This window comes from Bombina bombina, chromosome 1 (assembly GCF_027579735.1).
Source record: "Bombina bombina isolate aBomBom1 chromosome 1, aBomBom1.pri, whole genome shotgun sequence".
NCBI lineage: Eukaryota > Metazoa > Chordata > Amphibia > Anura > Bombinatoridae > Bombina > Bombina bombina.
This window is the reverse complement of record NC_069499.1, coordinates 604403102-604416982: the sequence shown is the minus strand read 5'-3', so window position 1 is coordinate 604416982 and position 13881 is coordinate 604403102. Positions and strand designations below refer to the sequence as shown.

The 13881-nt window shown below is 39.1% G+C and overlaps 1 protein-coding gene across 1 annotated transcript in view; it reads right to left on the bottom strand.

The window, feature by feature from the left end:
- The window catches only part of BTK (Bruton tyrosine kinase), a 303295-nt gene that overhangs the window by 15329 nt on the left and 274085 nt on the right, over positions 1–13881 (bottom strand). The window contains exons 15-17 of the mRNA XM_053698951.1: positions 6181–6397; positions 5787–5851; positions 5581–5699 (exon numbers count right to left, since the gene is read on the bottom strand). Coding sequence (XP_053554926.1) covers positions 5581–5699; positions 5787–5851; positions 6181–6397 — 401 coding nt within the window. The remainder of the gene's footprint in view (positions 1–5580; positions 5700–5786; positions 5852–6180; positions 6398–13881) is intronic.

Sequence of the window (13881 nt, the reverse complement as noted above, 5' to 3'; positions counted from 1 at the left end):
CTATTTGTAGTTTATTGTAGGCTAGGGTTTTTTTATTTTAGGGGGGCTTTTTATTTTCATAGGGCCCTTAGATTAGGTGTAATTAGTTTAAAGCTTTGATAATTTCTTTTTTCTTTTTTTGTAACTTAGTGTTTATTTTTTTGTGTACCTTAGTGTTTGTTATTTTTTAGTTACACCTAGATTACGAGTTTTGCATTAGAGGCTGTGCGGTGCTAACGAGCAGTTTTCCCTCACTGCTCACTTACCTGCAGCGCTGGTATTACAGGTTTTTACAAACCCATCGTTAAAAGACAAGAAGTGAGCGTTGAGCAAAATTTTGCTCATTACCGCACTCCAATACCAGCGCTGCTTAAGTCAGCGGTGAGCTGGTGTAACGTGCTTGTGCACGATTTCCCCATAGGAATCAACGGGGAGAGCCGGCTGAAAAAAAGTCTAACACCTGCAAAAAAGCAGCGTAAAACTCCTTAACGCAGCCCCTTTGATTAATATGGGGAAATACATTTTATGTCTACACCTAACACCCTAACATGAACCTTGAGTCTAAACACCCCTAATCTGCCGCCCCCGACATCGCTGCCACCTACATTATAATTATTAACCCCTAATCTGCCGCTCCGGACACCGCCGCCACCTATATTATGGGCAGAAGTCTTCATCCAGGCAATAGGATTGAGCTGGCATTCTATTGGCTGATTGGAACAGTCAATAGAATGCCAGCTCAATCCTATTGGCTGATTGTATCAGCCAATAGGATTGAACTTCAATCCTATTGGCTGATTGTATCAGCCAATAGGATTTTTTCTACCTTAATTCCGATTGGCTGATAGAATTCTATCAGCCAATCGGAATTGAAGGGACGCCATCTTGGATGACGTCATTTAAAGGAACCTTCATTCAGTGTTAGCCATCGGATGAAGAGGATGCTCCACGTCGGATGTCTTGAAGAAAGACCCGCTCCACGCCGGATGGATGAAGATAGAAGATGCCGTCTGGATGAAGACTTCTGCCCGTCTGGAGGACCACTTCACCCGGCTTGGATGAAGACTTCTCCCGGGTTCGTTGAGGACTTCGGCCCGGTTGGATGAAGACTTCTCCCGTTAAGGTGATCTTCAAGGGGTTAGTGTTAGGTTTTTTTAAGGAGGTATTGGGTGGGTTTTAGAGTAGGGTTGGTTGTGTGGGTGGTGGGTTTTAATGTTGGGGGGGGGGGAATTTGTATTTTTTTTACAGGTAAAAGAGCTGATTACTTTGAAGCAATGCCCTGCAAAAGGCCCTTTTAAGGGCTATTTGTAATTTAGTGTAGGGTAGGCCTTTTTTATTTTGGGGGAGCTTTTTTATTTTATTAGGGGGATTAGATTAGGTGTAATTAGTTTAAAAATCTTGTAATTTGTTTATTTTCTGTAATTTAGTGTTTGTTTTTGTACTTTAGTTAATTTTATTTAATTGTATTTAATTGTATTTAATTTAGGGAATTAATTTAATTATAGTGTAGTGTTAGGTGTTAGAGTAACTTAGGTTAGGTTTTATTTTACAGGTACTTTTGTATTTATTTTAGCTAGGTAGTTATTAAATAGTTAATATATAATAGCTATCTTAGGGTTTATTTTACAGGTAAGTATTTAGTTTTAAATAGGAATAATTTAGTTAATGATAGGAATATTTATTTTGATTTCTTTTAATTATATTTAAGTTAGGGGGTGTTAGGTTTAGGGTTAGACTTATGTTTAGGGGTTAATAACTTTAATATAGTGGTGGCAACGTTGGGGGCGGCAGATTAGGGGTTAATAAATATAGGTAGGTGTCGGCGATGGTAAAGAGGAAAGTGCTGCTGCAGTATTCATCCGCCAGGCAAAGGAAGCAGAGCGGATCAACTCATATGAAAACAAGGGGAATGGTTTGGAGCCAACCAAAAATGCACAAAGGAAAAGTGGAAGGCTGCTGAGCAACAGTAAAAAGGTAAGTTTATTTCCAATTTAAAAAAATACACATAGAGGTGAACAAAGTCACAGCAAACAAGGAAGGAGACAGCAATCTTACATGTTTCACGCACACTTGCGCTTAATCATAGATGCTGAAGGTGTCGGCGATGTTAGGGCCGGCAGATTAGGAGTTAATAATATTTAACTCATGTTTGTGAGGCGGGTGTGTGGCGGTTTAGGGGTTAATATATTTATTATACTGGCGGCGATGTCCGGTTCGTCAGATTAGGGGTTAAAAATTGTCTTTTAATGTTTGCGATGCAGGAGGGCCTCGGTTTAGGGGTTAATAGGTAGTTTATGGGTGTTAGTGTACTTTTTAGCACTTTAGTTAAGAGTTTTATGCTACTGTGTTGTAGTGTAAAACTCTTAACTACTGACTTTAATATGCGGTACCAGTCTTGACAGGAGAGGGTCTACCACTCACTTTTTGGCAGACTCGTAATACCGGCGCTATGCAAGTCCCATTGAAAAAAGAGGATGCGCAATTTACGTAAGTGGATTTGCGGTATTTCCAAGTCTGGCCAAAAAAGTGAGCGGTGAGCCTGTACCTTCAAGACTTGTAATACCAGCGGGCGTTAAAAAGCAGCGTTAGGACCGGCTAACGCTGCTTTTTAAGCCTAACGCAAAACTCGTAATCTAGCAGTTAGTTTTTGTAACTTTGTAATTTTTTAGTGTAGAATTAAATTATTTGAGTAGGGTTAGGTGGTTAAATATATAATATAGTTATTTTAATTTGTAATTTTATGTAATTTTAGTATAAAAGTTAGGTTAGATTAATTATTAATTAATTTAATACAGTTTAATGTAATTTTAGTATAATAGTTAGGGTAGGTTAATTATTAATTTAATATAGTTTAATGTAATTTTATTATAATAGAAGTTTCTCCTTTTCGTGTGTGCCTCGGGTACAGCTCCCCTCCTCACCCCTGCCCAAATAGGTAAAACACTTCCATGCAGTGTCTATAATCAACAAGGTAGATTGGCCCAAATATACAAATTTCTCACAGATCGATACTTCAGGACTCGGTCCTGGGGGGGCGTGCACTCACCCGCTGGATGCGGTGTCTCCGGTTCTACCGTCTGCTCCCCTGCTCGAGCTACCTGGGATCCTCGATGCCGTGTGAGTTGATGTGGCCAAGTTCGATTCGGCGTCTGACATCACAGTACGATTCCGCCTACTTCTCCTATTGGGTGGGCGAGGGGGCTCGACCTGGAGCAACGAAGCCAGTCTCCATCGTTGGCTCAGAGTGAATACAAACAAAGAAAATAAAGGAGTCCGGTACTTCTTGGTGCACGCGTCAGCATTAGTGACCACCATCCTGTGCTGTTTGTCTGCTGTCAAGTGTGTCTTGTGAAAGCTGCTGTTTTAACTTGCCAATAAAGTCGAGTGTTTGAAAAATGCACCAAGAAGTACCGGACTCCTTAATTTTCTTTGTTTGTATAGGTTAATTAATCGTTTAATATAGTTTAATGTAATTTTATTATAATAGTTAGAATAGGTTAATTATTAGTTCAATATAGTTTAATTTAAATCTAAAGATAAGTTTAAATGTATTATAAGATAGGAATGAGTTAATATTTAATATAAAGTTAGCGGGTTGTTAGGCTTAGGGGTTAATAGGTTAATTTAGTTTATGAAGATGTGGGGGGCTGGCGGTTTAGGGGTTAATACATTTATTTAGTTGCGGTGGGCTCCGGGAGTGGCAGGATAGGGGTTAATAACTTTATGTAGGTGGCGGCGGTATAGGGGGTGGCAGATTAGGGGTTAATAAGTATAATGTAGGTGGCGGCGGTGTAGGTGGCGGTAGATTAGGGATGTTTAGACTCGGGGTATATGTTAGGATGTTAGGTGTAAACATAACTTTTATTCTCCCATAGGAATCAATGGGATATCGGGCAGCAGCGAAAATAGCTTTCGCTGCTTTCAGACTCCCATTGATTCCTATGGCATCCGCCGCCTCCAGGGTGGCAGATTGAAAACCAGTTACGCTGGGCCGGAATAGTGGCGAGCGTACCTGGTAGATATTTGATAACTAGCAAAAGTAGTCAGATAGTGCCGAATTTGCATTCAGAACATCTGTAGTGATGTAAGCATTGATCTGTGTTGGACTGAGACCGGCGGATCGTATGTTACGTCACAAAATTCTACTTTTGCCAATCTGCAGGGTTTGATAAATATGGAGAATCAAGCTCTCCACAATTACGCTGCGGAATTCCAGAGTATTTGCGGTTGACGGCTTGATAAATAGGCCCCATGGTTACTACTGAATTCAGTGGAACTATCAACTGCAGATACCACTATATTAATAGTTCAGATTAACAAACAGCTGGACCCTGATAATGTATTTATTTACATTGACAAGAACCTAAGGCATTATGCTTACTTATAAGTGCATGGGCTTTTACTTATACTTAAAAGGACAGGAAGTCAAAATTAAACCCGGGTTAATTCATTCAATATACTACAAGTAAAATCTTAGCCCTTTCCTGCGTTTGAGGCACTAAGTGCAGTAGCTAAGTTTGGATCTCTGGATCACTATTGTTGAAATCAGCAATAGCAGGTTACTCCCTATGTTATCACTTTAATTCATCTGCAAAAACAAACGATTTGTGAGTGTCACCCGTGACGTCAGACACCATCGTGGTGAATTCACGGCCACAACAATCTCTGAAGGAGCAACAAAGTGAATCTCTGAAGGAGCAACGGAGTGGATCACACTCCCGGAATTATATCACAGCCAAGGAGTACAGGTACTAATTATTTCACAGAGACTGTGTCTAAGAGGAGTCAAATCTTTTGGAAGTAAACATATATCCTTTATCATCCTGTCTTTTATGGGGACTGTCTAAGATCAAGTAAATATCAAGTAAATATCAGCTAATTTCTGAGAACTGAATAATCGAGTAAAGTATAAGATCATTTGGTGGTATATGCTAAAACGGCAAAAGCTGAGATTAAAATTTTTTACAGCACTAATGCTATCTGGCACTCCTGAACTTTTACTGGGAATTTAAGAGTTATTTAGAACTGGATACAACTTTTACTTTTTCTGCTCGTATTATTTGTATACATTTCCTTGATCCATTGTATCACTGTTTATATACTTTTAAGGGAGACGTCCCTATTTCTTTGATGAATATATTGAGATAATCAGATATATGTTTTTTAAATAAGTGTTTTAATTATTTTACCATTTACGAGTGTAACCTTAAATCATAGCTGTTAGGAGTATAGAGACTTTTTATATAGTTATTTTAACATTCCACATAGCTATTGTTTGCACCCTTTAGCTGTTCCTTATTGTCCTCAGCAGATAAGATAAAGTAAGGAAAACCTAGGTTTCATTCAAGATGGTAGTGCCCACTACTTTATAGGAATACTTTATGATTAAATTCTACATATTATCCTCAAGCTTATCATTATAGATAGCATTTATTTACTATTTAATGTCTTTTTAAAACAACAGGCTCAATCAAGAATCAACATCCTCCAAAACATGTTACTTAATCATATTATACAACAGGGAATGGACCAATAATGTTTTGAAAAGAAAAGGCAGTTTGAAAACTTATGTATGTAGAGAAAAACAGGGAAGTGACTTACCAAATGACCACACATCAGATTTACTGCTAAACTTGCTGTATAAGAGAACTTCTGGAGGGGACCAGCGGACTGGAAACTTAGAGCCCAGGGAGCTGGTATATTCATCATCTAAGACATACCTACAACAAGGAGGAGCGTATAGCGCTGAGTTAACATTAACTGAGCAGGGTACAGATACACAAATAAACAGGAGGACAGGTTCATACCTGGAGAGGCCAAAATCAGACACCTTTACTGATCCATCTTCTGCAACTAAACAGTTTCTGGCAGCCTGTAATACACATTGAATTATCAGAACAGTCTTTAATGGTCTGTGCTTTTAATCTAATATATAATGAACTTCTGACATAACAGGTTCAGAAAGTGTTGGGTTTTTATCTATTTCAGTATAAAACAATGAATGCACAAGACAGGCGAAGAGTGCTGTGTTTCTGTATCATACAGGGTGACACCTTAGCTACATTATTAAGATAGGATCCCACACTGCTGTTTTATTAAATGTAATGTAGGATCACCATCAGGGCAAGGTCACACTATACAATTTGTAAATATAATGTAGTGTGACCTTGTGGCTATATCTTTTGTTTATGAAACTCTCACCAGATCACGGTGCAGAAATTGTTTGGATTCCAGGTATGTCATTGCTGAACATACATCTTTGCACATAGTGAGAAGGTCAACCAGTCCTACTCTCCCACGCAGCTCACGTAGATATGAAAGGAGACAGCCATTAGAGAGGTACTCCGTAATGATGAAGATGGGACGCTGTTTCGTGCAGACCCCATACAACTGAACTAGATTCTGGTGGGAAAGCTTCCTGTGAACAGAGAAGAGCTAGCATCAGTATACACAGGACATGTACCTGTTACCAATATCATTATATACATTCAATTCATGGTTACTGCTGAATAAACACGACCACTCATTTAGTTAGTGAGGTGAGTAAAGGGCTAGAAAAGGTTTATAACCTGATGTTACGCTATCATCTCAGTGAGATTATTAAGTATTTATGTTGGGAAAATTAATAAGCAGAAACCCATGCAAAAGCAAATTCATAATGGCAAAAAGATACAGGTGAAACTCGAAAAATTTGAATATTGTGCAAAAGTTAATTTATTTCACTAATGCAACTTAAAAGGTGAAACTAATACATGAGATAGTCTCATTACATGCAAAGCAAGATAGATCAAGCTGTGATTTGTCATAATTGTGATGATTATGGCTTACAGCTCATGAAAACCCCAAATCCACAATCTCAGAAAATTAGATTATTACATGCAATCAATAAAACAAGTATTGTACATAGAACAATATCGGACCTCTGAAAGGTATAAGCATGCACACTGTATGTACTCAGTACTTGGTTTGGGCCCCTTTTGCAGCAATTACTGCCTCAATGCGTCGTGGCATGGAAGCTATCAGCCTGTGGCACTGCTGAGGTGTTATGGAAGAACGGGATGCTTCAAGCTCTTCTGCATTGTTCGGTCTCATTTCTCTCATCTTTCTCTTGGCAATGCCCCATAGATTCTCTATGGGGTTCAGGTCAGACGAGTTTTCCAGCCAATCAAGCACAGTAATCCCACGGTCATTGAACCAGGTGTTGGTGATTCTGGTCGTGTGGACAGGTGCCAAGTCCTGCTGGAAAATGAAGTCAGCATTCCCATAGAGCTCCTCTGCGGAAGGAAGCATGAAGTGTTCCAAAATCTCCTGGTAGACGGCTGCATTGACCCTGGACTTAATGAAGCACAGAGGACCAACACCAGCAGATGACATGGCTCCCCAAATCAACACAGACTGTGGAAACTTCACACTGGACTTCAAGCATCTTGCAGTGTGTGCCTCTCCATTCTTACTCCATACTCTGGGTCCTTGGTTTCCAAATAATAATCCAAAATTTGCTCTCATCAGAAAAGAGGACTTTGGACCACTAAGCAACAGACCAGGTCTGTTTTTCTTTAGCCAAGGTAAGACGCTTCTGACGTTATTTGTTGTTCAGGTGTGGCTTGACAAGAGGAATACGACATTTGGAGCCCATGTCCAGGATCTGTCTGTGTGTGGTGGCTCTTGATGCACTGACTCCAGCCTCAGTCCACTCCTTATGAAAGTCCCCAACACTTTTGAATGGCCTTTTCCTGACAATCCTCTCCAGGCTGTGGTCATCCCTGCTGCTTGTGCACCTTTTTCTTCCACACTTTTCCCTTCCACATAGCTTTCTATTAATGTGCTTCGATACAGCACTTTGGGAACATCCAACTTCTTTTGCAAATACCTTTTGAGGCTTTCTCTCATTATGGAGGGTGTCAATGAGGGTTTTCTGCACAACTGTAAGGTCAGCAGTCTTTCCCATGATTGTGATTCCTACTGAACCAGACTGAGAGACCATTTAAAGGCTCAGGAATCCTTTGCAGATGTTATGGCTTAATTAGCTGATTAGAGTGGGACACTTTGAGCCTAGAATATTGCACCTTTTCACAATATTCTAATTTTCTGAAATTGAGGATTTAGGGTTTTCATGAGCTGTAAGCCATAATCATCACAATTATGACAAATCACGGCTTGAACTATCTTGCTTTGCATGTAATGAGTCTATCTCATATATTAGTTTCACCTTTTAAGTTGCATTAGTGAAATAAATTAACTTTTGCACTATAATCTAATTTTTCGAGTTTCACCTGTAAGTCAGGCTCTGTAACTGTTTGTATATATTATTATTTAAATGAGGCACTTATTGCCTGCAGTGTTGATTTGTTAACTAATATACAGGGGCCGATTTAAGAAACTCTGTATCGGCCTCAATGCCTATGTTTCCTCGCAAGCCTTCAGGAAACAGGAGTTAAGAAGCAGCGGTCTTAAGATTGCACGGGCGGCATTGTACAAGCAGTTTACCAGAACTGCTTGTGCAATGATAATGATAAATGGTGCTTTTTATTGTTTGTTTTAGCAATAGAAATGTAATACAAGCAAGAATTCTAGCATCAGTTAATGCTCTGTGTGTGTGTCCTATAGAAAATCAATTGATATGACAGTGGTGTCTGAAAGGGACAGTCTACAATAGCATTGTTTTAAAATATAGATAATCCCCTCCCCCCTTGTAGAACTTAACCTCTTATATGTATGCCAATCATCTAGATATATCTCCTTTTGTGTATCGAGCATTCCCTAGCATGAGACACATGTAAGGTCAGAAATATATAAAGCACTCACATCTCTGAGTACATCTATTACAGGGCTCTACACTATTATGGAACGTATGTTAATGACAAAGGGGATTAAACCCCCCTCTACATGCTACATTGTTAGGTTGTGTGTCTATAATAACCAATACCATCCTAATCTAGACACAGACTCATAAATTATCTTAAGTTATAACTAATGTTTTTCTCCATGTATATGTACACTCAAGTTTGACAGTTTTGTACTGACCAAGCTTTGTTTTACCTTTGAAAACTTTTCTTTTTTTCTCTTCAAGGTTTGTTAATTGGGTTAAGCATTTATGATAATTCTGCAGCTCATGTGTCCTACAGACTAGGCATGTTTTATCTTTTCATTTCTTCTGTTAGGAATGCCCCTGCAGTGACTAAACCTACAGATCTAGGCAAATTACTAGGCCCCTTATTTAGCTCCTCTTAGAGAGGGATCCACCCCTTCCATGGGTTGCTAAGTTTGTGTATAGTTGCATACCTCTCCCTCTTGTGTTCTAAATACTTACGCAGTAATGTTCTAATTTTATCACTAACTATAGATATTATTTGCTGATTTCTGCTTTAGCTGAGAGTTATTATAATTCATTGAAGGTTACTTAGCCTGACTGATACAGTTTGGCCCTCAAATGGTGGAATACATTCCTTCATCAATTATATACTCCTTTGTGAAGCCTTAACTATAAGCCCCATATGGAGATATATGATGTATTATGAGCAAGCTTTTTTACTCACTTTTTTGCGCATAAATATGTTCACCCATTTTCTGGATACCCCTAATGGGTTAGACATTTCCGTGCTTATAGGGGTTGTATTTGACTCTTATAGAGCCTATAGACTGATAGCTGCGCAATTTGCTAATCTCCTAACATGCCCATCGCACTACAGTGTATATAATCTCACTCTGCACAAGCAGGGAGAAGCTTAGCCGACTTCTCCGAAATAGGAACCCTATAATCCTAGTATTATCTTTAATATCTATTTAACAGAAGAGGAAACCAACCCATACTTAATTGTATTATAAGCTCCACCGCATTGATTAGAAGGCTCCGCCCCTCCATTTCCCCCTCTTCTATCTGAGCGGCTTTTTGCCCGCTGATACCCTCTTCCCCCCTATACATGTCGGCCCAAGAGTGGCCAACACACATACTAACTCTCCACAGACTGAAGCTCTAACTCAGATATGCTATGAAGCGTTTTCCATTGTTTTGTGGAGATCACTTGCCAATAATATAATATAAAATGAAGTTATATTTCATTTCACCTGCACTTTTGTCTAGCACCATGTTAAAATATGAATATACGTAACTCTCTTATTATATGTCAATACTGTTTTGTCACCAAATCTAGATTACAGACAATGTAAGACTCTCTTTGATGTAATATTGTCCTAAAGGTGAACCTTGTTTGTTAATACTTATTTTAACTTCAATAAAAAATTTATTTGCAAAAAAAAAAAATATAGATAATCCCTTTATTACCCATTACCCAGTTTTGCATAACCAACACAGTTATATTAATACACTTTTTACCTCTGTGATTACCTTGTATCTAAGCATCTTCTGACAGCCCCCTGATCACATGACTTTTTATTTATTATCTATTGACTTGCATTTAGTACTATGTTGTGCTGACTCTTAAATAACTCCTCGGGTGTGAACACAATCAGGTAGATTATGAGTTTTCAGCGCTATAGGGAAATTAAAAACCGCCACAAAAGCTGCGTTATTTCACCTCCCTATAGCGCTGCTATTACAAGTTTACAAAAAGCAGGCTTGTACGGGTGATATGGTGGCGCTGAGCTCCATACTGCACCCAAATACAAGAGCTGTTTTGACGTGCTCGTGCACGATTTCCCCATAGACATCAATGGGGAGAGCCAGCAAAAAAGAAGTCTAACACCTGGGATCGTGGAAACAAAAGCTCCGTAACGCAGCCCCATTGATGTCTATGGAGAAAGAAAAAGTTATGTTTAAACCTAACACCCTAACATAAAAACCACATCTAAACACCCCTAATCTGCCGCCCCCCGACATCACCGCCACCTACATAATGTTATTAACCCCTAATCTGCCGCCCTTAACATCGCCGCCACCTAAATAAAACTATTACCCCTAATCTGCCGCTCCCGATATCGCCGCCACCTACATACAGTTATTAACCCCTAATCTGCTGCCCCTAACATCACCACCACCTAAATACACTTATTAACCCCTAATCTGCTGCCCTTAACATCGCCGCAACAGCCAATAGGATTTTTTCCCCTTTAATTCCTATTGGCTGATAGAAATCTTTCAGCCAATAGTAATGTAAGGGATGCCATCTTGGATGACGTCACTTAAAGGGAACCTTTATTTTCCAGCGATGCCCGTAAGAAAAGGATGCTCTGCGCCGGATGTCTTGAAGATGGACCTGCTCCGCGCTGGATGGATGAAGATAGAAGATGCCGTCTGGATGAAGACTTCTTCTCGCTTAAATGAGGACTTCACCGGATGGATGAAGATCGAAGAGGCCTCCTGGATGAAGACTTCTTTCTGCTTGGATGAGGACTTTCGCCGGCTGGATGAGGATGGATGTCCGGACTTCGATAACTGTAAGTGGATCGTTGGGGGTTAGTGTTTTTTTAAGGATTTTTGGGTGGTTTTTTTTTTGGCTTAGGGTTTTGGGCAATGTAGAAGATCTAAATGCCCTTTAAGGGCAATGCCCATCCAAATGCCCTTTTCAGGGCAATGGTTAGCTTAGGTTTATAAAGATAGGTTTTTATTTGGGGGTTTGGTTGGGTGGGTGGTGGGTTTTACTGTTGGGGGTGTTTGTATTTATTTTTACAGGTAAAAGAGCTGATTTCTTTGGGGCAATGCCCGCAAAAATCCCTTTTAAGGGCCATTGACAGTTTAGTGTAGGCTAGGGTTTTTTTTTATTTTGGGGGGGCTTTTTTATTTTGATAGTGCTATTAAATTAGATTAGTAATTCGTTTTTTATTTTTGATAATTTCTTTTTTATTTTTTGTAATTTAGTGTTTATTTTTTTTGTAATTTAGTAAATTGTATTTTATTAAATTAATTTATTTCATTTTATTGTAATGTTAGTTTTTAGTGTAAGGATGGTTAGGTTTTATTTTACAGGTAACTTTGTATTAATAAATTTGTTAAAATAAATACAAACTTACCTGTGAAATAAAAATTAAACCTAAGCTAGCTACGATATAACTATTAGCTATTTTGTAGTTAGCTTACGGCTAGATTACGAGTTTTACGTTATGAGCGGCTCGGTGTTAACTTGCAAGTTATTTTCCACCACTCACCTCCCTATAACGCTGCTATTACAGGTTTGCAAGAACCCGGCGTTAGCAGGCAATATGCCAGCGTTGAGCTCCATGGAGCTCCATACCACACTCAAATACCAGCGCTGCTTTGAGCTGGTTTTACGTGCTCGTGCACGATTTCCCTATAGACATCAATGGGGAGAGCCGGCTAAAAAAAAGCCTAACACCTGCAATAAAGGAGCTTAAAGCTCTGTAACGCAGCCCCATTGATTCCTATGGGGAAAGAAAATTTATGTTTACACCTAACAACCTAACATAAACCCCCGAGTCTAAACACCCCTAATCTGCTGCCCCTGACATCGCCGACACCTACATTACACTCATTAACCCCTAATCTGCCGCCCCTGACATCGCTGACACCTACATTACACTTATTAACCCCTAATCTGCCGCCCCCGACATCGCCGCCACCTACCTACACTTATTAACCCCTAATCTGCCACCCCAACGTCGCCGCCACTATACTAAAGTTATTAACCCCTAAACCTAACCCAAAGTCTAACCCTAACGTAACCCTAACCCTAACACCCACTAACTTTAACATAATTAAAATAAATCTAAATAAAAATTACAAGTATTACCTAAATAATTCCTATTTAAAACGAAATACTTACCTGTAAAATAAACCCTAAGCTAGCTACAATATAACTAATAGTTACATTGTAACTATCTTAGGTTTTATTTTTATTTCACAGCTAAGTTTGTATTTATTTTAACTAGGTAGACTAGTTAGTAAAGTTATTAACTATTTACTAATTACCTAGTTAAAATAAATACTAATTTACCTGTAAAATAAAACCTAACCTGTCTTACACTAACACCTAACATTACACTACAATTAAATCAATTACATTAATTAAATACAATTAACTAAATTACAAAACAAATAAACACTAAATAAAAAATAAATTAATAAATATTTAAACTAATTACACCTAATCTAATAGCCCTATCAAAATAAAAAAGCCCCCCCCCCCCCAAATAAAAAACCCCTAGCCTAAACTAAACTGCCAATAGCCCTTAAAAAGGCATTGCCCCAAAGAAATCAGCTCTTTTACCTGTAAAAATCTTGGATGATGTCACTTAAATGAGCCTTCATTCGTCGGGTAGTTGTCGAACGAAGAGGATGCTCCGCGTCGGATGTATTGAAGATGGACCCGCTCCGCGCCGGATGGATGAAGATAGAAGATGCCGTCTGGATGAAGACTTCTGCCTGTCTGGAGGACCACTTCTCCCGGCTTGGATGAAGACTTCTCCCAGCTTCGTTGAGGACTTCTTGCTGCTTCAATGAGGACTTCTCCCGGCTTCGCTGAGGATGGATGTCGGATCTTCAAACTGTAAGTGGATCTTCAGGGGTTAGTGTTAGGTTTTTTAAGGGTTTATTGGGTGGGTTTTAGTTTTAGGTTAGGGCTTTGGGCTGCAATAGAGCTAAATGCCCTTTTAAGGGCAATGCCCATCCAAATGCCCCTTTCAGGGCAATGGGGAGCATAGGTTTTTTTAGTAAGGGTTTTATTTGGGGGGTTGGTTGTGTGGGTGTGGGTTTTATTGTTGGGGGTTGTTTGTATTTTTATTTCCAGGTAAAAGAGCTGATTTCTTTGGGCAATGCCCCGCAAAAGGCCCTTTTAAGGGCTAGTGGTAGTTTAGTTTAGGCTAGGTTTTTTTATTTGGGGGGGGGGGCTTTTTTATTTTGATAGGGCTATTAGATTAGGTGTAATTAGTTTAAATATCTTGTAATTTGTTTTTTATTTTGTGTAATTTAGTGGGGTTTTTTTTGTAATT